At 49.1% G+C, this 25,468-nt stretch overlaps 1 protein-coding gene across 1 annotated transcript; it reads right to left on the minus strand.

Moving 5' to 3' along the window:
• Window positions 1–12,147: 12,147 nt before the first annotated feature.
• Window positions 12,148–25,049, minus strand: TMEM249 (transmembrane protein 249). The gene is made up of 6 exons (XM_079984532.1): window positions 24,865–25,049; window positions 24,495–24,677; window positions 22,999–23,096; window positions 18,439–18,631; window positions 15,314–15,399; window positions 12,148–12,365 (listed from the first exon to the last, which is right to left on the minus strand). The coding sequence occupies exons 2-6, from the start codon at window positions 24,619–24,621 to the stop codon at window positions 12,210–12,212; spliced, it is 660 nt and encodes a 219-aa protein (XP_079840658.1). The 5' UTR covers window positions 24,622–24,677; window positions 24,865–25,049; the 3' UTR covers window positions 12,148–12,209.
• Between the last annotated feature and the right edge of the window lie 419 nt (window positions 25,050–25,468).

The raw sequence follows: 25,468 nt of genomic DNA on the forward strand, positions 1-25,468 counted from the left end.
CTCTCTTGGCTGTAAGCCAAGAGAACATCTTTGGCTAAGCAGATGTTGCTTCTTTGATGCATGTAGCCAGAGAGAGAGAGATGGCTGCCCTGCCCTGTGCTTTTGTCGTTACCTGCACAGGTGAGGCCACGCCCACCTCTAGTCACATGCAGAGGAAGTCTGTCCCAGCCCAGAAGGAAACAGGAAGTTGACCTGCTGGCTGGACAAACATTCCTCCCCATGAGTAAACATGTTGACTCTAGGAATGTTGTACTTGACTGCTCTTGTCTTTCACATCCCACAGGATGGAGAGGGCCCTGTGGCCAGGTGTGCCCAGGGACACCGACCCCCTGTTCCCACTGGCCTGTCCTCCTGCCCCTAGCCTCCCCCAGAGGTTGCCAGAGCTCTGCTAGGCCGGGTCCCTCTGAGGGCAAGCGCAGGCCCTGGCTAAGCCATTCTGTGCTGGAAGAAAATCTATTCCAAACGTTTCCAGATTGAAAGGCCACATGGTGTCCACCTGTCAATGGAGGATAGCAAACTTCCAGAGCAAACTTTGTTTTCATTTTTGCTTGAGCAACAGGTCAGCTGCCCTCTTCATGCCCCACAAAGCCAGAGGCTCTCTTCTGCCTTGGTCAAGCCCCACCTGGAATCTGGTTTACTGCTCTGGACACCACAGCTGGAGAAGGATATCGACAATCTGGAAGGTGGGCAGAGAAGGGAGACCAAGAGTCATGTAGCCCAACTCGCCGCAATGCAAGAATCTCAACCAAAGCATCCTTGAAAGATGGCCGCCCAACCTCTGCTTGAAAACCTCCAAGGAAGGAGAATCCACCACCTTCCCAGGGAGTCCGATCCGCCGTCCAGTAGCTCTTACCAGCAGAAAAGATATTCCTGATGTTGTGTTGGAATCGCCTTTCTGGCAATTTGAATCCATGAGTTCATGTCCTGCGCTCTGGAGCAGGAGGGAACAAGCATGTGCCATCTTCCATGTGGCAGCCCTTGAGATAATTGGGGACCCTGCCCCCACCTCTGGCCCTTTGGTGGGTCGTCCTGCAAGGGACAGGGCAGAGGTTTGAGGTGGCCTGGAGGCAGACCTGGGGGAAACACCTCCCCCCTCCCAAGAAAGACATTGAGATGGTTCTAGTTACAGGTAGGTAGCCGTGTTGGTCTGCTGTAGCCGAAACAAAATTAAAAAATTTCTTCTAGTAGCCCCTTAGAGACCGACTAAGTTTGTTATTGGTATGTTTGAACATGTGTTGGAAATGTAAGGAAAAAGAAGGGACTTTTTACCATATGTGGTGGGACAGTAGCAAAATTAAGAAATTTTGGGAAATGATATATAATGAGTTGAAGAAAATGTTCCAATTAACATTTGTTAAAGAAACCTGAAGCATTTCTATTAGAGATTGTAGGAAAAGACCTGCCAAGGAAATTTAAGAACATTTTCATGTATGTGCCAACGGCAGCCAGAGTCTTAATAGCATGAAGAAATCCCAACCAAAGAACTGTGGCAAGAGAAACCAGTGGATTATGTGGAAGTGGTGAAACTGACCCTTAAACTGTGACAAGGACAACTGTGACTTTAAAGAAGAATGGGAACCTTTTACAAAGTACTTAAAGAAACAACAAAATGAACTGGACTCCTTGGCAGGTTTTGAATAAACATACACAAATTTATTATTAGCAACATACAGATAGATAAATTAAGGTTCTTTACAATTTTATAATATGCAGAGAATTACATGTATTGAAAAACCAGAGAGAGAAGCTGACGGAAGTCTGGGGGGGAGGGGGGGTTCTTTCTCGGGAGGGGGGAGGAGGGAAAATAGGGGGGAACTAAGGATGATATGTCTATTGATAAAATGTTATGTTGAAATTTCTAATAAAAACTTTATTTAAAAAATAGTTTGTTATTGGTATGAGCTTTCGTGTGCATGCACACTTCTTCAGATACCTGAAGAAGTGTGTTTTCTGAAGAAGTGTGCACACGAAAGCTCATACCAATAACAGACTTAGTTGACCTCTAAGGTGCTACTGGAAGGAATTTTTTTATTGAGATGGCTGTCACCTGGAAGATGGAGCAAGCTTGTTTTCTCCTGCTCTGGAGCTCAGGACTCAAACCAGTGGCTTCAGGTTACAAGGTGCCCCATGATATTCTTGTAAAGAAGCTGGTAAAATGTGGACTTGACTATGCTACCACTCAGTGGATTTGTAACTGGCTGACTGACCGAACCCAAAGGGTGCTCATCAATGGTTCCTCTTCATCCTGGAGAAGAGTGACTAGTGGGGTGCCACAGGGTTCTGTCTTGGGCCCGGTCTTATTTAACATCTTTATCAACGACTTGGATGATGGACTCAAGGGCATCCTGATCAAATTTGCAGATGACACCAAACTGGGAGGGGTGGCTAACACCCCAGAGGACAGGATCACACTTCAAAACGACCTTGACAGATTAGAGAACTGGGCCAAAACAAACAAGATGAATTTTAACAGGAAGAAATGTAAAGTATTGCACTTGGGCAAAAAAAAATGAGAGGCACAAATACAAGATGGGTGACACCTGGCTTGAGAGCAGTACATGTGAAAAGGATCTAGGAGTCTTGGTTGACCACAAACTTGACATGAGCCAACAGTGTGACGTGGCAGCTAAAAAAGCCAATGCAATTCTGGGCTGCATCAATAGGAGTATAGCACCTAGATCAAGGGAAGTAATAGTGCCAAAGAAGGCTGATCGCCGAAGAATGGATGCTTTTGAATTCTGGTGCTGGAGGAGACTCTTGAGAGTCCCATGGACTGCAAGAAGATCCAACCTCTCCATTCTGAAGGAAATCAGCCCTGAGTGCTCACTGGAAGGACAGATCCTGAAGCTGAGGCTCCAATACTTTGGCCACCTCATGAGAAGAGAAGACTCCCTGGAGAAGACCCTGATGTTGGGAAAGATGGAGGGCACAAGGAGAAGGGGGCGACAGAGGATGAGATGGTTGGATAGTGTTTTCGAGGTTACCAGCATGAGTCTGACCAAGCTGCGGGGGGCAGTGGAGGACAGGAGTGCCTGGCGTTCTCTGGTCCATGGGGTCACGAAGAGTCAGACACGACTAAACGACTAAACAACAACATTCTGCTCTGGTCAGACCTCACCTGGAGTACTGTGTCCAGTTCTGCGCACCACAGTTCAAGAAGGACACTGACAAACTGGAACGTGTCCAGAGGAGGGCAACCAAAATGGTCCAAGGCCTGGAAACGATGCCTTATGAGGAACGGCTAAGGGAGCTGGGCATGTTTAGCCTGGAGAAGAGGAGGTTAAGGGGTGATATGATAGCCATGTTCAAATATATAAAAGGATGTCACATAGAGGAGGGAGAAAGGTTGTTTTCTGCTGCTCCAGAGAAGCGGTTCCAAACTACAAGAAAGAAGATTCCACCTAAACATTAGGAAGAACTTCCTGACAGTAAGAGCTGTTTGACAGTGGAATTTGCTGCCAAGGAGTGTGGTGGAGTCTCCTTCTTTGGAGGTCTTTAAGCAGAGGCTTGACAACCATATGTCAGGAGTGCTCTGATGGTGTTTCCTGCTTGGCAGGGGGTTGGACTCGATGGCCCTTGTGGTCTCTTCCAACTCTAGGATTCTAGGATTCTACAAGAGATTCCGACTAAGCCTCAGGAGGAACTTTCTGGTGAGGACAGCCTCCGACTAGAGGACTCACTCTCCTTCCCTGGAGGTCTTGAAGCAGAGGTCGGACGGCCACCTGTCCTGCATGCTTCAGCTGAGATTCCTGCATTGGAGGGGGGGTCGGACTAGATGATCCTCGGGGACCCTTCCAACGTTACAATTCTATCCTTCTTAGGGAGACTCCGGCACGCCTGGCTGGGGGAGAGCCAGAGGGTTGGGCGCTAGGACCCAAAGCAGCTCTCCTGCCCCCCCCCCCGCGCGCCTTTGTGCTCCGCTCCCTGTCACTGGCCGCAAATGAAGCGGTAAATAAAGAAACAGATCAGCTTCTCCCCCCCCCCCCTCGGGGGAGGCCGCAGGCAGCCGCCGCCCAGCGGGGGGGGGGAGGGAGAGAGGGGGAGAGAAGGAGAGTTCATTAGTTGTGGATGGAGTCTGTTTCATTGTTCACTCTATAAAAGCAATTAAAGGGGGTCGCCTCGCACAGCCGTGGAGCTGAACGGCGGGGGGGGGCTCCATTACATGGCCTGCCACACCAGCACGGCTGCTGCTGCTGCAGTGGGAGGAGTGGGCTGGGGCGGGAAGCCGGGAGTGGGGGCTCATCAGGCCATCCCTGTTGGAGCGCCTTGCTTCCCAACTTCGGGGGGGGGGGGGCGCGGAGAGAGCCGCCAGGTTACTAGTCCCTGTGGGTTTCCTCTGGGTTTGCAGGGAGCCGGACAGAGCTCGGAGGGAGAGGGGTGAAGGCTCACAGCCCCCGTTGCTGCTTGGCACCCACAGTCGCGCCCCGCTTTCCTGGGTGCCGGGCAACCTGTGGGTGCTGGAGAACTGGGGGTGGGCTGGCGGGCTGGCTCAGGAAATGATAAAAGAGGGGTGCTGGAGTCGCTGGAAGCGAGAGAAGAGAGCGCCTTCGCTGCCTCTCAGCCTCATCTACCTTGCAGGGTCGTTGTGTGGATGAAATGAGGAGAGCCGCGCACGTTACTCACTGCAGATGGTGACAGCAGCCACGAAATTAAAAGACGGCTGCTTCTGAGGAGAAAAGCGATGACAAACCTAGACAGCATCTTCAAAAGCAGAGACATCACCTTGCCAACAAAGGTCCGTATAGTAAAAGCTCTGGTTTTCCCAGTAGTGATGTATGGAAGTGAGAGCTGGACCATTAAGAAGGCTGATCGCCGAAGAATGGATGCTTTTGAATTCTGGTGCTGGAGGAGACTCTGGAGAGTCCCATGGACTGCAAGAAGATCAAACCTCTTCATTCTTAAGGAAATCAGCCCTGAGTGCTCACTGGAAGGACAGATCCTGAAGCTGAGGCTCCAATACTTTGGCCACCTCATGAGAAGAGAAGACTCCCTGGAAAAGACCCTGATGATGGGAAAGATGGAGGGCACAAGGAGAAGGGGACGACAGAGGACGAGATGGTGGGACAGTGTTCTCGAAGCTACCAGCATGAGTTTGACCAAACTGCGGGAGGCAGTGGAAGACAGGAGTGCCTGGCCTGCTCTGGTCCAGGGGGTCACGAAGAGGCGGACACCACTAAATGACTAAACAACAACAATGCACGTCACCGGGAGCTCCTTGGGGGACATGGCAGGGAATGACTGCAATCAATAAAACAATGCAAAACAACAACAACATCTGGTGCCCTCCATATGCTTTGGACTACAGCGTCCGTAATCTCCAAATTTCCTCATGAGCAGGCCCATATGCCAACCAGGCACCTGTGAGCCACTTGCAGAGGTCTTCCCTGGAGTCCACAGGGTATGCCTTCCTCCCCCCTCCCTCCCCAGTTGAAATTAGGCTTGAAATAACCATCCAGGTGTTACCTGTAGGAGAAGGTTTGGGTGGGCACACAGTGCTCACACCTGTCTCCTCCCGTTTGCAAACGTGCCCAGTGGTCCCCAAAATTTGGAGACCCCGGCAGAGCCACACACCCATCCAAGATGCAGGAAAAGGACATTGCAAAGCGGGAAAAACTGGGAGACGATGCTTTGCTCCCTCTGTCACAATCGGTCCTTTTTTTCAGGGGGTACTCAGGGGTACACAGGACCAGCACCTCCTCTTTTGTTGTTAAAATAGTGGCACTTAATGTAACAACTTAATGGTGTGAGGACCAGCACATATTTTTCTAGAAAAAAAGCACTGCTCACAATACTAGATTCCAGGTTCACTCAGGGCAACTGACGGAGTACATGGCAGATTTTATACAAATAATTTTTATCTGAGGACATTCAGTGCCCCAAGTTGCGGCAACTACAACCAAAGGGTGTGTTTTTTTTTAATTAAAAAAAAGCGTTACCAAAGCGTACCACTTTGTTCCTGCTGTTGAGTCTGTTTGAAGGTCAAATCCCCCACGGCCTTTGAACTTCTAGCTCTGAAATGGTGGGAAAAAACCCTGTGGTTTTTAATTCAGCATTTCAGAGTTGCAAATTCCGGGAACTTTCTGTTCAAGGATCTTTAGCCGTGAATTAATAATCCCGAAGACAAGCTAAATGGACCCTCCATGGTCCAAGATAGTCTACCTCTGGACAGTAGTTGCAGGGAGACAAACAAGGGAGGGGAGGTTTGCTGACTTCATGCCCTGTGGACGTTCCAAGGGCATCTCCTTGGCACCTGGGGGAAAACAGGATGCTGGAGCAGGTCTGGTGCAAATGCCAAACTCTCCTGTTGTTTGGATGTCCCGGGAGCTCTGGGCAAGATGGATCCTCCTGGAAGAGGCTTCTGTTGATAATGCTTTGCACACAGGCAAGAATTGCTTCCAACTCATTCCCCTGTGATATGGGACGCGGGTGGCGCTGTGGGTTAAACCACAGAGCCCAGGACTTGCCGGTCAGAAGTTCGGTGGTTCGAATCCCCATGACGGGGTGAGCTCCCGTTGCTCGGTCTCTGCTCCTGCCAACCTAGCAGTTCAAAAGCACGTCAAAGTGCAAGTAGATAAATAGGTACCGCTCCAGCGGGAAGGTAAACGGCGTTTCTGTGCGCTGCTCTGGTTCGCCAGAAGCGGCTTAGTCATGCTGGACACATGACCCGGAAGCTGTATGCCGGCTCCCTCGGCCAAGAAAGCGAGATGAGCGCCGCAACCCCAGAGTCGGCCACAACTGGACCTAATGGTCAGGGGTCCCTTTACCTTTACCTTTACATTCCCCTGTGATGGAGATATGATGGGGGGGGCAATGGCTGGACCTCCTGGGCAGGAGTCACACACCCTCAGGAGAGCAGAGAAAGGAGGAGAGGCCAGGCAAACACACAAACACACACACACACCCCTACAACTCCAAGCCTGATCACACCCCCTTGACCCCAGGGAGCAGGGGTTGAAAGATGGATGGATGAAGGTGGCCACAGCGATAAGGCTATTGAAAGCAGGAGTCCAGAGAGAGACTCCTCTCCTGGGAGTGCCACGAAGATCTGGGGCACTAGAACAGGGGTCAGCAAACTTTTTCAGCAGGGGGCCGGTCCACTGTCCCCCAGATCTTGTGGGGGGGGCAGACTATATTTGGGGGGGGGGATATGAATGAATTCCTATGCCCAACAAATAACCCAGAAATGCGTTTTAAATAAAAGGACACATTCTACTCAGGCAAGGACAGGGAAAAGGAGGTCCTTCTTCACACGGCACACAGTTAACCTGTGGAACTCTCTCCCTCTGGAGGCAGGAATGGCCACCAACTTGGACTGGAAAAATTCGCGGAGGGGGAGAGGGCTGCCGTTGGCTCCTAGCCAGGATGGCTCTCCTACGCTTTCACAGTCAGAGGCAGCCATGCTTTCAAATGTCTCTTGCTGGAAACCGCAGGAGCGGAGAGTTGCTCTCGCACTCAGGTCCCGCTTGCTGGTTCCCCGGAAGAGGAATCTTAGGTTTTTATGAATCACAGAAATAGAGAATTGGAAGAGTCGGAAGGGACCCCAAGGAGGGAGAAGGGCCCTCATGCTCGAATCCTGCTTGCTGGCTGTGGGATGTCAAACACAAGAGCAGTCAAGTACAACACTCCTAGAGTGAACATGTTTACACACGGGGCGGAATGTTTGTCCAGCCAGCAGGTCAACTTCCTGTTTCCTTCTGGGCTGGGACAGACTTCCTCTGCATGTGACTAGAGGTGGGTGTGGCCTCACCTGTGCAGGTAATGACAAAAGCACAGGGCAGGGCAGCCATCTCTCTCTCTTTCACCACATGCATCAAAGAAGCAACATCTGCTTAGCCAAAGATGCTCTTTTGGCTTCCAGCCAAGAGAGGACAAAGGGACTGTCTCCTTATGAGATAGTTTCCAGGTGTATGTTATTTTTCGAAGCTAAGTCTACCTTCTAGGATCTGATTGTGAACAGAATTATGTGTGAGTAAACCTTTTTACACTTTTATAGACGACTGTGTCGTGTCTTATCTTTTATGAGAGAATAAGGAAAAAATACCAGAACAGTTATTAGGGAGGCTTTAGCGAGTCTGAGCAAACCCATCTGCTGTGAATTTTAAAAGAGGAATGTTACTCTGCTAAATTGTGAACTTGTTTACACAAGTTGGAAAGGCTATTATCAAACAATATATCCTCTCCTGCATCCCTGAACATTCCCACACTGGTTTCCCATTGAGGCATCTGGTTGGCCACTGTGAGAACAGGATGCTGGACTAGGTGGGCCATTGGCCTGATCCTGCAGGCTCTCCTTATGTTCTTATGTGCATGGAATGATTCCTAGGGAGGGAGTGGAGGTGGGGCTCCTGGGTCTTTCAATGAGTTAACTTTGACACCACCTTTGCCAGGACATGGACTGACGTTTTGGAGGTTCACAGTTTTCTGACTCCAACCCCTGTGCTCCATGTACATCCAAACTCTCAGAGTCTGAGGGCTCATCCTCTGAATAAGCCTGTCTGTCGTTTGGGGACACAGGTGTCCACAGTGGGGCAAAGGGTCTTCCAGCAGCTTAAGCTGCCTAGACTGGGACAACCTGCCTGCAGCCGCCACCTTTGCTTTGGTAACCTTGAGGTCGGATTCCTGCAATGCGCTTTCTGTGGGGCTGCCTTGGAAGTTGGTTCAGAAACTGCAAGTGGTGTGCAATGTGGCCGCCCAATCACAGGCAGGCTCAAGGCAATAAGCTCCTATTTCACCAATCCTGGCACAGCGGAGCTGGCTGTCTGGAGGTTGCCAAACCCAATTCAAGTGCTGGTTTTGACCTAAGAAGCCCGGTACGAATCAGGTCCCCAGGATCTTTCAGGGCTCCTCTCCCAGTAGGAACCGGCTTTCCTATCTTCATCTGAGACCTTTCTCTGGGTGCCTCCTCTGAGGGGAGTTTGGGGAGGGGGAGGGGCTCCCTAGTAACGGAACACCCTCTCCAGTGGGGTCCACCTTGGGCAGCTGCTCCCAAACCTGCTTCCCGCAAACCACCAGCCGGAGAAATGGCACGTGGGTGTGCCCATGCCCTGCTCCGGTGCAAGGAGAACATTAACTGGGGAGGGGGGGGTGTTGTTTAGGGTATCTAAGCTGCAGAGGAAAAGTTCAAGAGCCCCACCACTGCTCTGAGCACATCCAGAGCCTCCGCAGGCTGTATTTTAGCATTTTCAACAAACCCTCCCGTGCCCCTCTCCGGGTCCTAACCTTCAGTAACTCGTTTAATCCTGCCTCCCACCCGCTCTCGTTCCCCACAATTTTTAAGCATGGCGCACATGTGTCGGGGGCTGGGCTGGGCTGGGCGGCCCTTTCGGACCTTCCTCCTCCTCCTCCTCCTCCAGACTCTGTGCAAAGTGGCGCGGTCTTGGGACTGCAGCTGGCAAGGCAGAGGCGCTTGGAGGAGGCGCTGCAGCAGCGCGCGCGGGGAGGAGATGCGATTCAGTGGTGCTGCAATGGGCCGCAGTGGGAGAGCTGAGCAGGCGCCTCTGAAAGGGACACCCCACGACGCGCAGAAAGAGAAAGTTGCGCCCCTCCAGCCCCTCTCTCCTAAAGCCCCCTTCCCCACCACCCTCGCCCAAGGCCAAGGGCAAGTCCCCTATGCCCGGAGCCTCTGCACAGCCCCCGTCCCTGCCCGCCCGCCCTTGGCTGCTCCCTGCCTTCTGCTGGAAGGGAGGAAGGAGCCCGGCTGGGGAGCCAGCAAGGAACTCTCCCAAATTCTCAGTGCTGCAGCCAGCGGCTCAGCAGAGGCCCCGAGTCAAAGTCAAGGAGCGCCATCTAGTGGGCGAAGGGGGCAACAGGAGAGCAAGGAGAGAGAACACTCCCCCCCCGCCCCCGCCCCGAGGCTGCAGGGTTGGGGTCCAGCTGTGGGACGCCGGTTGGCGCAGGACTCCAACTCCCATCAGCCCACGGCAGCCTGGCCAGCGCTCAGGGAGGACGATGGGAGTTGTAGCCCAAGAAAAGTCCCACCATCCTTACCGCTGAAATGGGTGCAATTGGGTTCTGAAATCCGCACGCAAGGAAGCGCACCTGGGCTCAGACTGAGGCTTTGAATTCAAGCTCCCGAAAGTTTGGCATTCGCGTTAGTGAAATGAGCAGGATGCTCTGGAGTGGGAAAAGGCGGCGGGAACCGATCCCTGCTTTCCCCCAGCGAGTTGTGGGAAGGCTGAACTGAGCATTGCAGAGTGCCCTGGCTCAGTAAAAGGTAAAGGGACCCCTGACCATTAGGTCCCGTCGTGACCGACTCTGGGGTTGCAGCGCTCATCTCTCTTTACTGGCCGAGGGAGCCGGTGTACAGCTTCCGGGTCATGTGGCCAGCAGGACTAAGCCGCTTGTGGCGAACCAGAGCAGCACACGGAAATGCCGCTTACCTTCCCGCCGGAGTGGTACCTATTTATCTACTTGCACTCTGACGTGTTTTCGAACTGTTAGGTTGGCAGGAGCAGGGACTGAGCAACGGGAGCTCACCCCATCGCAGGGATTCAAACCGCCGACCTTCTGATCGGCAAGCCCTAGGCTGTGTGGTTTAACCCACATCGCCACCCGTGTCCCGCCCTGGCTCAGAGCCTGGTTTAAAAATCAATTCATTTGCTGCACCCCCAGCTTCTCTTCTTGTTTTGGGGGCTGTAGGTGACCAAAAAGGGCAAAGGACTTTTGGAGGAAGAGAGAACTAGCCCCGCTGTACATCGGGGAGGGCTGTGTGGAGAGAGTCTCTTCCTTTGAATTCCTAGGAGTTTATCTCAGTGAAGACCTTACTTGGAAAATCAATACAACCCAGGTGGTTAAGAAAGCCCAACAGAGACTCCATCACCTCAGAGTATTGCGGAAGTACGATGTCAATCTCCTCCTACTGGTCCATAATAGAAAGTGTCCTTTGCTACTGCATCACGGTGTGGGACGCTGGTTTGACATCAGCTTATAGAAGTGCCTACAGAGGGTGGTGAATACAGCACAAGATATTATGGGCTGTCCTGTGAATCTGCTGGGTGAAATAGCGGAAGAACGTTGCCTCAGGAGAGTGAGGAAAATTCTCAGGGATGATTCATACCCTAGCCGGCACTTTCTTGATCTCCTGCCCTCAAGCAGAAGATATAGAAGCATGATTAGTCACACCAACAGGGTAAAGAACAGCTTCTATCCATGGGATGTTAGGCTGTTGAATGAAAAGATAACAACAGGGCAACTGACTTTCAGGTTTGGTGGGTGTGCGTCAGTAAACAAGGGGAATTAAGACTAAGAGAGCTGAGTGGGGGTGATCGTGTAATCTCACTATAGACAAGTTGTACAAGTGACAATAAAGAGCCAGTGTGGTGTAGTGGTTAAGAGCGGTGGACTCGTAATCTGGTGAACCGGGTTCGCTTCCCCGCTCCTCCACATGCAGCTGCTGGGTGACCTTGGGCCAGTCACGCTTCTTTGAAGTCTCTCAGCCCCACACCTCACAGAGTGTTTGTTGTGGGGGAGGAAGCGAAAGGAGAATGTGAGCCGCTTTGAGACTCCTTCGTGTAGTGATAAAGCGGGATATCAAATCCAAACTCTTCTTTTTCAATTTCAAAAGTCGGGGATAGCAGCAACTACCAGAGAGTCAGACTTGACTGGCTGCTCCACAGGGCAGGGTTAAGCTCCTCTTAAAGAAGAAGAAGAAGTTTGGACTTGATATCCCGCCTTTCACTCCCCTTAAGGAGTCTCAAAGCGGCTCACATTCTCCTTTCCCTTCCTCCCCCACAAAAAAACACTCTGTGAGGTGAGTGGGGCTGAGAGACTTCAGAGAAGTGTGACTAGCCCAAGGTCACCCAGCAGCTGCAGGTGGAGGAGCGGGGAATCGAACCCGGTTCACCAGATTACAAGTCCACCACTCTTAACCACTAGGAGCAGGGCAACAGATAGGCTTTCAGGATGAATTTGGGTGGAGTTCCTCTTGGACCACTCCTGCACCAAGAGGTTTTTGGGTTTTGTCATGCTGGAACCATTCCTCCCAGTTCCTTTGGGCCACCCACCCTCCTTCTCCCATTCCATGGAGATCTCCCCAGGATTGAACCTGGGCCGTCGTAGACACAAAGCAGCTCAGAAGACATCTGCTGATGGACAGAGAAGAAAGGAACCAGGCAGACCCTGGCAAAGGACACACTTTGGACACAATCATCACCCAGAACAGAGTGCCCACCTTTAATAGCCAAGCACACACCCGCCCCTGCCCGCTCCCCTCACACACTCGTGTTGTCCCCGTAGTCCATGTCGTCATCGTCGTCGTACCTCTCCGGCGGAAGGTGTCTGATGACGTGACGCGTGGAGACATCCTCATAGTCAAAGAAGTTGAGGTTGAGGTTGCGGGCGATGCGGCGCCCCACGGAATCGAGAAGCTGTGGGGAGACACAGGCAAGGTGAGGCAGGTTGAGCAGGCCTGGAAGGGTGGAGCCTGTTCTCTCCCCTCCAACTCTCAAAGGTGGGGAGAGCCAGGGCCCCCCTGAGGCCTGCAGGGGAAACAGAGGGAGCTCCCCAACCCTCATTGCCCCTTCTGCTGGACCTCTGCGGTTACTTGGCAGAAAGGCCCTTTTTACATACAGATGTGAGTCAGATCCAAAAGTGAAAATGAAGACAAGGTCTGTGCTGGGAAGTGAACTCCGTCAAAAGCAGTAGGAGTAGACTTCAGACAAAATAGCAGTCCATTTATTTTATTTTATTTTATTTTTATTTTTTGAATTTCTATACCGCTTTATACTTTTAAGAAAAACCTCAAAGGGGTTTACAGCATATTAAATCAATCAAACATAAATAAAACAACCTGGAGAAAGTCAAATAATGAGCATAGAGTCAAGCAATGTAACAGAAAACTAAAATATTACCATTGCAGGGGGTTGGAGTAGATGACTCTACGATTTTACGATTCCGTGATTCAGTGGGAAGGGTAATGTGAAACATGCCTCCCTTTCTCATTCTGAAATCTAACACAGGGGACTAAGCCTGCCCCCTTCAGAAATGTGGCTTGCCCCTTCTATACACACACACACACACACAGAGAGAGAGAGAGAGAGAGAGAGAGAGAGAGAGAGAGAGAGAGAGATGTTTATGATGGGTGACCAGAGGCTGCAGGTGGGCATTAGTGCTTAGAATTCCACGGCTAGATCCCAGGATTGGGGTGGGGGTCAGTAAAATAGTAGGTCTTATCTGAGAGGGTTAATTATATTTGGAATGCAATCATAAATACAGTTTACCTCTGGTTACGTAAACTTTGGGATACATAAGCGTCAAACCCAGAAGTATATTTTCAGGGTTTTGCAGCACATGCATGCGCAGAAGCACTCTAACGCCGCATGTACATGTGCAGAAGCGGTCTCCCAGGTTGCAAAAACCTCAGGATCTGGCCGGACCTCCAGAACGGATCCCGTCTGCAACCAGAGGTACCACTGGACTGTTATATAGTTAGCGGTCTGTTATATAGTTAGGAGCTGTTATATAGTTATATACGGTAGTTAGGAGCCAGTGTGGCGTAGTGGTTAAGAGCGGTAGTCTCGTAATCTGGGGAACCGGGTTTGTGTCTCCGCTCAAACACGAAGCTCACTGGGCTAGTCACTCTCTCCGCCTGGCCAGTGTGGTGTAGTGGTTAAGAGCGGTGGACTCGTAATCTGGGGAACCGGGTTTGCGTCTCCGCTCCTCCACATGCAGCTGCTGGGTGACCTTGGGCCAGTCACACTTCTCTGAAGTCTCTCAGCCCCACTCACCTTGTGGGAGAGGAAGGGAAAGGAGAATGTCAGCCGCTTTGAGACTCCTTAAAGGGAGTGAAAGGTGGGATATCAAATCCAAACTCTTCTTCTTCTTCTTCTTCTTTGCCTGAACTTGAGTCTGGACTAAGGGTTCTGAGCTCCTGTATTCTGAACCAATACATGATACCCAATCACAGAGCATTTCAGGATTTGGGCCTCTGCCATTGGCCCTTGAACTCTGAGCCATGATTCGCAGCTTGGAAGTATAGACAGCCAATCATGTTGGGAGAGGGAGTGGCCCAGGCGTTCAGGAATGTATATAAGCAGCTGCTTTGCCCCTGTTTCCCAGTTACGTAGTTCAAAAAAGGTTCTTGCTGTTATCGCTGTGCTTTGCCTCTTGGGACCCACCTACACCTCAACTACCTAAAGAGCTACCCAGGAGACCGACAGGAGCAGCGCCCCCTTGAAGAACAAGGAAAGAAAAATCAACATGCACACACCGAAGCACACATGCACCCGAGAACCAACCACCAGGTGGCACATGTGCAATGTCTCTCCCTATGATCACAGAATGGTAGAGTTGGAAGAGACCCCAAGGGTCATCTAGTCCAACCCCCTGCTATGCAGGAATCACAACGGAAGCACCTGTGATGGTTTAGATTATACTGAAAAGGAAGTCGAGAAGCAGGTACTAGTGGAGTGTTGACGACAACCTAGAGAAACTTTGTGGCCCCATAGCTTTGTGAGAAAGCGTTGGATTTTTCACCCAGTGTAGGGATTTCCCCCAGTGTAGAGATTTTTCTCCCATTGCAGGGGGATCAGAACATGGGAGAGGCTGGATCCTGTTGAATTTGCAGTGTCCCAAGCACAGCGGAATGATGAGGAGTACGTGCCACATACTCTATATTACTTTATTTACACTTCAAAGCTGGTAGATTACAGAAAAACATCTTGCCTCTGCCGGAGCAGAGAAAGCATCCTCTCTCCTCTAAAGCACGGAGAGAACAGCGTGAAAAAACAGGAAACCAGTGTACGTCACATCCAGTCTCCTCTTCGCGTGGGAAAACCCAACAGCAACTGACTGTGGAATGTAAACACCTGTCTCGTGACAAGCACTTCGCTGCACAGTGAAGAGAGCAGAAACCAACAGATCCATCCCTGGGATCGGGGGTAAGCGACTCAGAGTGTCTTGAGGGTTTGCTGCTGTAGTTGGGAAATTTTGGTATGTCAAACGTTCTTGCCCTGGTACTTTGCCTGGGGGCGTCTGCCCAGTGAAAGGACTCGCTGTGTTTTGAACTATGGATGCTGTGTGAGTATGGTTTTAGCTAGTTATATTTTACACTTTCCTAGAGGCAGAGGCCAAGAAATGGAGAACCATTAAGGTTTAGGAATCTGCAGGGCCAACTTCTTTACTGCAGTTACCATTCGGATTGTTTTGGAAGGTGCTCCAACCATTAGGAGAGGAAGTGGAGTATCTACATGTATATCAGGCCAATAAATGCATCAGATATCAGGTATGTGAGGCTGGACCTTTGGTCCTCCATCTGCCATGCATCTGGTCAAGACACAAAGCCCTATAACTCGCCCAGTAAGGGCCCACCCCATACCTCAAACTGGTCCGTCAGTGCAGCCAGGGTGAGCACCTCCAGGCGGTATCCATTGATAATGAGGCTGTAGTAGCGTTTTCCGTAGGCTGGAATGAGGAGGAAACAGAGCGTTACTATGGAGTCTGCCATTGCTCTCCTGGTCCAGGATGTGGGGAGCAAAATAGATTGATGTAAATCACCTGTGTGGGGTAATTGATAAAAGAATTGGCTGGATCCCTAGATCCAAAGTGTGGGGCTATACACACTTTAGAAAGAGACCCCAGCAGACCCCACTGCAGCGCTGTGAAGCATGAGGAATAGAGGCTGTTTGACATTTTAAATATCCCGTTTACAGGACTCACCCTCTCTCAATAAACAGACTACACCGTTAGTAGATTTAAATTATGGGTAGGCAAACTAAGGCCCAGGGGCCGGATGCGGCCCAATCACCTTCTCAATCCAGCCCATGGACAGTCCGGGAATCAGCGTGTTTTTACATGAGTAGAATGTGTCCTTTTATTTAAAATGCATCTCTGGGTTATTTGTGGGGCACAGGAATTTGTTAATTTTTTTCTTCTTCTTCAAAATATAGTCCAGTCTCCCACAAAGTCTGAGGGACAGTGGACCAGCCCCCTGCTGAAAAAGTTTGCTGACCCCTGGTTTAAATGCTTTACTTACAAACTCTAAAGGTCAGATTCATGTGTTATCCCATGCAGCAGCAAGAAGAACAGAGGCTCTTCTTCAAACATCAGGAAGAACTTTCTGGCAGTAAGAGTTGTTTGACAGGTTGTGAATTCTCCTACCTTGAAGGTTTTAAAGCAGGGGCTGAATGGCCATCTGTCATGGATGCTTTAGCTGAGATCCCTGCATTGGAGCAGGTTGGACTGGATGACCCTCAGGGCCCCTTCCAATTCTATTATTCTATGATAAGCCTTGGGCTTACAAAATACAGTAAATTATTTCTGAGCACGTGGTCAGGGCTTGAAGCAGTCAAGCCCAGACATGTTGCCTGGTCAGTTTCACATGGTGGAATGAGAACTTCACTTCCTCCTCCACGTGAGGTGAAGTCTGGGAATAGCACTCTGTGGTCTTAACCCCTTCATGCATTAACTAGTCCTAAGCATGCTAGTTATCTTTGGCTGCACACAGGAGCGGCCATAGCTGTCATACCAGGTGCAGCTGGTAAAAGGCACGTTGTCTAGCCATGGAGCAATGAGCCTGGGTCCAGGAGCAGCCCAGTGCGCATGCCTCCTCCTTCAGGGGCTGATGGGGGTTACAGTCAAAAACAGCAGTGCAAAGACTTAAGTGAAGCTTTCATAAGAACATAGAAATAGCCAGCTGGATCAGGCCCATGGCCCATCTAGTCCCGCATTCTGCGGCCAGTTTGCTACCGGCTCAAGTCCTAGGTGTTCCTAATACAGTGGTACCTTGGTTCTCAAACGCCTTGGTTCTCAAACGCTGAAAACCCTGAAGTAAGTGTTCTGGTTTTCTAACTTTTTTCCGGAAGCCGAACATCCAATGCAGCTGTTGGTTATTGTTTCCGGGGCGCCTGCACCAAGCCGTGCCTTGGTTTTTGAACATTTTGGAAGTCAAACGGACTTCCGGAACGGATTGTTTGACGCTTTTGCTATTGATTTTTTGTTTTTGTTTTTGAGGCTTTTTCGGTTAATTTGTTTTTGTGACTGTGTGGAACCCAGTTCAGCTACTGACTGATTGATTGTGTGACCGCAGAAATGGATAAAAGCCCCCCATCCAAACAATGACTATAATTAGTGCAGGTAAGAAAAAACAATAATTTTAACTTTTATCATCTACAATACTGCCTTATTTATTTCATAGTACGGTACATTGATTATTGATTTCATTTTATGGATCAATGGTCTCAACAGAGAGTAAAATTCATGTTAAATTGCTGTTTTAGGGGTTGTTTATAAAAGTCTGGAACGGATTAATCCATTTTGCATTACTTTCTATGGGAAAGCACGCCTTGGTTTTGGAACGCTTTGGTTTTGGAACAGACTTCCGGAACGCATACAGTTTGAGAACCAAGGTACCACTGTATATAAACCCCATAGCAGATAGGGACCAGTTAACCTGTGTGTCCCCCGCTTCAGTCTGTGGAGCTGGCGCTGTTTCAAGTTCCACATCGCTCTCATTCGGCACTTGTAAGAAGTCTTTTAGTGTGGCAGCACCTTCACCTTGGGAACTCCCTGCCTCTTGACACTAGCTAGGTGCCCTCGCTGTAATCTGATTTTCTGATTTCTCTTATTTTCTGAAAGCAAGCCTAGCCAGACTTGTAGAAGCTGAATCGTGTCTTTTTAACCTATGGTTGAGTTTTCAATTTTGAAGAATGCTTTTAAATATTTGTTATTAGCAATCTTTTACTGATAATGTCCACGTGCAATTTTAATCATGTGCTGGCTGCTTGCAGGGTAAAACTGTAAAAAAAAGCTCACCAACTTTCGGGTAAAACTGTAAAAAAAAGCTCACCAACTTCAATCCTAAAAAAAGCTCACCAGCTTTGGTCAGCCCTCAGGCATGTTCACTTCATCAAATCTGGCCCTCTTTGAAAAAAGTTTGGGCATCCCTGGAGTTTTTATTACCATCAGATGGTTATTAAATGTTATTAGTTAAAATGTAAAAATAGGATAAGACTGAGTGGGATTTAGCAAGTAGCTTAGCAGGGGGGAGAGATTTGAGGAGAGGTGTTATGTTCTGAGTTGTATAGGATACAAAATGCAGCAGTCTGATTGGTCCTAGAACAATAGGATTCAGAATGCAGCAGTCCGATTGGTCCTAGAACAATAGGATCCAGAAGGCAGCAGTCTGATTGGTCCACAGGAGCCACCCAATCCAGCTCCAGGTGGAAGTGAATCCGCAACCTGATTGGCTTACAGGAGAATTCTGGAATTAGCCAATCACGTGGGGCCCATTGTGTAAATAATGTATATAAAGCAGACATTCTGGGGGAACTTCCATCCCTCCTCGCCACTATGAGCTGAATAAAGAGCATGAAATCCACTCTCAACTCCAAGTATATTTCAAGAGGGAAGGCCTGGACGTAACGGGAGAAGAGGAGGAGGAGTTTAGCAGAGGAGGTGACTAGGGTGCCTTCTACATGCCCCCCCCCCCCATGCTGGTGGTACCATCGGGCTGGGCTATGAGCCGCACGTAGATCTGATGCAGCGGTCCCTCCTGCCAGAGGATTCCTTTGATGTAGAACTGGTAGACCTCCTTGATGTGGTTGATGATCAGCCGGCGCTTGTGGATGTTGCTGATGGACAGCCAGAGTCCGGTCAACATGCCAAAGACAAAGAAAACTGTGAAGTCTTGAGTGCCCTGAAAGGAGAGCAAAGGGTCCAGGCAGAGAAGGTTAGGGGTGCCAGGGGGAAAATGAAGCTTAGAAAGAGGTCCATCAGCTGGAGAACCCTGCTCCTCATCAGGGTCAACCCGTTGCCTCCAGGAATCTCAAAAACAGGGGAATGGAAGGCAAAATCTCTGCCCTACAGCTGCTCCTCAGAGCCAGGTATTCACCTGGACCAGCGTCCCCCAGCCTGGTGCCGTCCAGATGTTTTCAACCGCAACTCCAGTCAGGCCTGAGCCAAATGGGACTGATGAGGTACGAAACATCTGGAGGGCACTAGGTTGGGGTATATTGGTCCAGCCAATCTGTTTTCTCCACCCCCACCAAAAAAAAAACCCCTGGAGAATCTCCTGCCCAGCTTGGCCGATTCTCCCAGGACTGAGCAGGGACGTCTCCTGATGAAACCAACACAAGTAGTGGATGGGAGCAACCTTATCTGTGAAAAAGCTTTGCACTCTCTTTGCAACGCTCCCTTTCTCTGTAGGGTTGCAGTGGGCCTTTACTGCTACGAGGAACCGCTCTGTTGGAAGGCATTCTTCAGACATAATGTGGCACCTGTTGCGTGCCACCATGGACCTCACACTGGCCTCAAAATGGGCTCCAAGTGGCACTCGGTTGGGCGTGGCCTGTTTTTCTACCGCTGACGCTCAGGCCAACTTCTCTGCAGCTTTGATGACCATAACTGAACCCCCAAGACAACCGACTCCACTCACTGCCAGGCATATAAATTTAGGGCCAGCTAGCAAAGGAGCCTGCTCCTGGGGGGGGGGCAGGGGAAGTCCCAGCAGAAGAAGCTTCAAGGCAAGTTCGGCAGGCATGAGAGTTCAGCAGCAGGGTAAGGAGGGCAGGGCACCCCGCTCTGCTCAACAAAATCCCAAACTCTCAACAAAGTCACCAAAAAATGCAGGTGAAAAGCCAGCAAGGATAGAGGTGGGTAGGGAGGGTCATTTTAGGGGGTGAAATCTAATTTTTGCAAATTTATTCAGTGGCAAGTGTTAGGAATTGAAATCTGCTATTCATTTTTTGTGAATGGACAACCTTTAGCTCAGTAAGTCTACGTCTGATAGAAAAGCACATCAACTGCTTTCCGAAAACCAATGAATGTTAATTTTACCTCCTGAAAATGTCATGTCATGTAATGCAATCAATCAATCAATCAATAAAATGCAAGAGCTTGGCAATCTTTTTAAATTATTTCTATGCAATTTTACACACCGTTTACTTACCAAGCAAAATCAAATTATATTAATTTTACCAAAATATCTTTTGAATTCGCCTAATTTTTGGAATTTGGAAGTTGAAAAATTCAACCCAGTGTTTTGTACTGTTTGTATCGTGAGCTTACAGGTCAGGTGAGCCAGAGGGGTCATGATGACCGAGATGTATAAAATTAAGCAGGACATGGATATAGTTGATACAGAAGCACTAGAATTTGTGGACATAACGATGAAGCTGAATGTCTGAAGATTCAGGGCGAATAAAAATAAGTCCTTCAGAGTTAAACTGTGGAGGCAGGGATGGCCACAAACTGGGGTGGCTTTCAATGGAGAAGAGGGGTTCTTGATGGCTCCTAGCCTGTGCTTTTTTCTGGGGGTACACAGGGGTATGCATACCCCTAAACATTTTGTGAATCTAAGTTTGGCCTCATTGAAGGGAGAACAGGATTCTGGACTAGATGGGCCATTGGCCTCATCCAGCAAGCTCTTCCTAATACTATGGTAATTTGCACAATAATTTCATACAAACACACAGGCGGACCCTTAACTTCACAAAAGAAGCACAGTTGAGGCTGTGTACTTCATTGCATCAGTTCCCTAGACGCAAAAAAAGGCTTTTGGAAGACATCTGAAGGCAGCCCTGTTTAGGGAAGCTTTTAATGCTTAATAGACTATTGTATTTTAATATTCTGTTGGAAGCCGCCCAGAGTCGCTGGGGAAACTCACCCAGATGAGCGGGGTATAAATAATAATAATAATAATTATTATTATTATTATTATTATTATTATTGGAGCAATGATGATCTGCCTTACATGACAACTCCCTTTTATATTCTTCTTCGATTCTGTGAATGTACCTGGTAGTTCATGGAGGAATTAGCTGGTGCCCAACTGCAAAGCGGTGTCAGGGGAAGACAACAGAAAGAAGGCAAAGTCAATAGAGCAGCGAGGGAGGAATGTGAGTTAGCGCAGTCGCACAGACCCTTTGTGGTGTGGGCCAAGTGACTAGCTCAATACTTTCAGGGGAAATCTGTGTTCCCACATCAGGGGAATTGCGGCAAGACAAATACTTCTCGTTGGTACCTGGTTCTCAATAGTGGCAAGTGGTTCTCAATAGTGGGACACAGGTGGCAGTGGGACACAGGTGGCGCTGTGGGTTAAAGCCTCAGCGCCTAGGACTTGCCGATCGAAAGGTCGGCGGTTCGAATCCCTGCGGCGGGGTGCGCTCCCGCTGCTCGGTCCCAGCGCCTGCCAACCTAGCAGTTCGAAAGCACCTCCGGGTGCAAGTAGATAAATAGGGACCGCTTACTAGCGGGAAGGTAAACGGCGTTTCCGTGTGCGGCTCTGGCTCGCCAGAGCAGCGATGTCACGCTGGCCACGTGACCCGGAAGTGTCTCCGGACAGCGCTGGCCCCTGGCCTCTTAAGTGAGATGGGTGCACAACCCCAGAATCTGTCAAGACTGGCCCGTACGGGCAGGGGTATAAAAAAAAAAAGGACTTCCGGGTTGGCGCCATCGCCGAATGGCGGACTCCCTCCGAGCTCCGGAGGGAGTCGGCTCGGCAGGGGCTGGGTTCTACCGCGCCGGCGACGCGGGGACCCTCAAAAACCATGGGCGCTGAAACCCATGGGCATGGTGACTCGGCTGGCACCATTTGCGCCCCCCCCGACCACGCGAAGGAGCCTTTTTAAAGGCTACGGAGCGGGTGATGGGGGGGGTGCTGTGAGTCCTCCGCTTCCCCTGCCGAGCGAAGCCGCATGCCATTTGGCGGAGAGCGCTGACTTCTTCAATTGAAAATTCAGAATAAAAGAACAACCCATGAGTAATTGGAAACTGGACTTAAAAAAGGAAAAAAAAAAAAATTTTAAATTAGGAGTGAGCGGGGGAGGAGCAAAAAGGAAGTCAGCCTCCCTCCTGTTGTAGAGGATTTAAAGCAAAGGATTTAACAACTAAGATCGAGTGCTACCTAAGTTTGATAAAGTTATTAATTTCACGATGGAAAGTTATAAGATTGGGCTGGAGGAGAAAAGTAGATGTGAGCTAAAATGCAACCGCCCTCGGGACCGGGAGCGATCCGCGAGAGCGCCGGGAGAGGAGAAACAGAGGCTTTGACAGCTGTCAAAGGAGCTGTCAAAGCTGAAGAATAAAAAGAGAACTTTGCTAGGAGGACTTTGCCGGTTACATTGGTTATGAACTAGATACAAATTGTCTAAAATAAGGAATTAGAAGTTACTTTGACTGTTGGGTGGATCTGGAAGGAAACTGAGTAACTATAATTCCCCTAGAGGGGCTGTGGGACATTACAAGTATTGTTGCCATGGAACCTGAACTGGATTTTTTATCTCCTGGGAAACTGCAGAAATGGAATACTATTTTGTCTACAGAGGTCTCTACACTAAAGGAGACAATAGACTTATCTATTGAAGAATGGAAGGGACTTGACGTAAGTTTTGTTCCTGAATAACAAAGCCTCTGTAGGAGAATTTAGAAGCTTTTGGAATTGGAACATTTTTGCAGGAGAGCAGGAAATGAAACTAGAGAAAAATGAGGAGAGAGAACAACAAGAACAACATGAACAATAAGAATCGGACAAAAAAAAAATGGACTTTTTTGAGATAGAATTTCTCCCAAGATTGGACGCTTGAAACTAAAGATGATTAAAAAGATGGCAAAGACTATTTAAAAGACGGCAAAGTGGATCTCTGAAGGATTTCGGCCTAGAAGTGGGATCTCCAGGATGACAACAGGCATTGATGGACATTGGGGAACGCAACCGGGAAAGGAGGGAGGGAAATTTGGAATCCAAAGGGTGTTAAATTATACTTTATTCTTTTTTCTATCTTTTTAAAATTTTAATCTGTTCTGCATATTAAAGTGGGGAACTCGTGGAAGGGAGCGAGGTCGATTTTAGGGGAGGGAAAAACATTCTTAATATTGGGTTAATTGTAATAAGTTTAAAACTTGGGGTAAGAACTTGTTGAATTTAATTGAAAGAATTGGAATACAAAAGGGGGTGGGGGGGGAGTCCTGGAAAAATGTTAATGAAAATAAGATTTTTCTTTTTCTGTTATATTTGAAAATGCTTAATAAATATTATTAAAAAAAAAAAAAGAATCATGTGCCTACCCGTGGTGATTTGAAGTGAAGTATGCTGAGCCCCAAAGAAAGCAGGAAAATCACCAGTCCTTTCCAGATCATGTCCTTGTAATATTCAATCACAAACACTGTGGGGGGGGGGAGGCAGAAAGGGCAAAATTCAGGACTAAGCCCCGCGGAGCTGAGCTACAGGCCACTACACTGAAAGTCCCCAACCTCCCTCCCTCAGCCCAGGCCACAGAACCCAGCGTCCCCATGGCCAGAGCTGGGGAGCACCCAGAACACAAAATTAGAGCTCCTGATGCGCATAAAATTGAAATTGTGTTGCATATTTCAATGACACAAAACATGCGACAGCGGAGAACTGTTTAGACACCTTTTTATTTGGGTGAGCAAACTAAGACACAGACTCCCCCTTGCTATCATGAAGATATTCTGAAACACGGAAGTTTAAGCAGCTAAGTTTCCCTGCCTAACCCCAGACATGCATCTTGCATGAGAGTAACTCCGGAGAATAGCTCCCTGTCTTCTCCCGTGTCAGAGACAGGAATAGGGCTGGGTTTGTGGGATGAAAATAGATCTGACCCATGTGTGGGTAAATTAACCAAAGAATCGGCTGAGTGCCTGGATTCAAAATGTGGGGCTTTGCACACTCTCAAGGGGGAGACAGCCCCCAGCAGGGTTAAAAACACTCTTAAGTTAACCAGCAGCATAGTGTGAAATATGAGTTATTAGACCCTTCTCCATATCCCATTTAGTCTACCTTAAAACAGGTCCCCTCTCTCTACCCCTGTAGCAATGACACACAGTGTTAAGTATGTTCAAAGGCTTTCCTTACTAAATCCAAAGGTCTGATTCAAGCACTGATCCATGCAGCAGCAAGGGGTAACACAGGCAGATTACTCTTGGGTGCAAAATGCACAAGATAGTTTCAAACATGTAATCTGAACTTGCTGCAAGTTCAGACATGGCTGGAAGAGATAGGTAGCCATGTTGGTCTGCCATAGTCAAAACTAAATAAGAAAAATTCCTTCCGGCAGCACTTTAAGAGACCAGCTAAGTTTGTTATTGGTATGAGCTTTGGTGTGCATGCATGAAGCTGAAGAAGTATGCATGCACATGAAATCTCATACCAATACCAAACTTAGTTGGTCTCTAAGGTGCTACGGGAAGGATTTTTTTTATTTTGTTTTGATGGCTGGAAGAGTGTGAGAAAGGAAGAGAAGCACTTTCACTTCCTCCCTCACAGGGGAGGCATGACCTAGCTGAGTCTAGGAACATGGCTCTGTTGTCTTAACTCCTTCATGCATGAACTAGCCCTCAGGCACAGTTATGTTCCCACTGCAGTTCCCAACACTGGGGAGGCTGGGGCGGGGGGAGATACCGTTTGATAGTTCCCTGCGATGTATGCAATGGTTGCTAGAGCAGACTTCAAGCATAACGGTGGCCCGTCTCAGGCAGTCCTCCAACCGTCCTCAGCACAATCAAGAAGACCCAAGAAGCCTTCCTAAGGCTTCGCTCCTCACCTTTGGGCTGCTGCACTTGGAACGGGAAATACTTGTTCTCCTTGAGCAGCTCAGGCAGGTTTTTCTCTCTGCTGGCAAAGCTGCAATGCCAGAGGACCAGGGGGCCCTTGAGTATCGCCTTAGCCATCCTGCTGGGTCTTTAAGGGAGTGTCTCTGCACTTTCTCCTTCCTGGAAAAGAAGTGCTGGGGAGAAGAGGGAGGACCCTCGTCACGTGCCGGACAGACTGTGGCTGCAACTCCTATCAGCCCTTTTTGAATATAATAATAATAGTAATTTATTATTTGTACCACTGCCCATCTGGCTGGGTTTCCCCAGCCACTCTGGGCGGCTTCCAACAAGGATGGTAAGCGTTTGCAGATTTTTACTTACCCCTTAAGAATCCGATTTCCTTTCCTTAGAAAGACTGCCTCTGTCTTTCAGAGAAGGTGTTGCTAAAGAAAAGCCAGGACCAAAAACCAGGACCAACCAGTGCCCAAATTATTTCTGTGCACCTTTTTCCACCTGGTCCTGCAGCAGATGTGGGACAGTCATGGGACAGCTTCCGTAGCAACGGTGGCCAACAGAATCCCTCATCCCCATGGAAACCAGGTTTACACCGCAGACAAGACCACAGCTGCTGCCCTCTGCAGAATCACGGAGGAACGTGCTTAATTCAAGGAGTGACACACACACACACACACACACACACACACACCGTGCCTCCCTCTTCACTTTCTCCTTCCCAAGAGCTGCACATAAGACCACATCTCACCAACCTGAATGGGAAGCTTGCTAGAGTTAAAGTGGAATGTCATTCATTTATTTATTAAAAACAGTTGTATACCACTGTGCCATAAAAATACGTATCAAAGCGCTTTAGAGCAGTAAAACATAAACCAGTACAATAAAAGCCATGTTAAGAAGATAAAAACAGACATCCATTGACTATTGTGGAATGATGTATTCTTAATTGCCTGCACAGGCCTGGCAGAGC

The sequence above is a fragment of the Podarcis cretensis genome (genome assembly GCF_951804945.1).
Source record: "Podarcis cretensis genome assembly, chromosome: 7".
Taxonomy (NCBI): domain Eukaryota; kingdom Metazoa; phylum Chordata; class Lepidosauria; order Squamata; family Lacertidae; genus Podarcis; species Podarcis cretensis.

Coding starts and splice junctions, on each gene's coding strand:
- TMEM249 (XM_079984532.1), bottom strand. CDS start 24,621: ATGGCTAAGGCGATACTCAAGGGCCCCCTGGTCCTCTGGCATTGCAGC. Junction 23,097..24,494: donor CCAAGTGCAGCAGCCCAAAG/GTGAGGAGCGAA, acceptor CCCCCCCCACAG/TGTTTGTGATTGAATATTAC. Junction 12,366..15,313: donor CACTGACGGACCAGTTTGAG/GTATGGGGTGGG, acceptor GTCTCCCCACAG/CTTCTCGATTCCGTGGGGCG.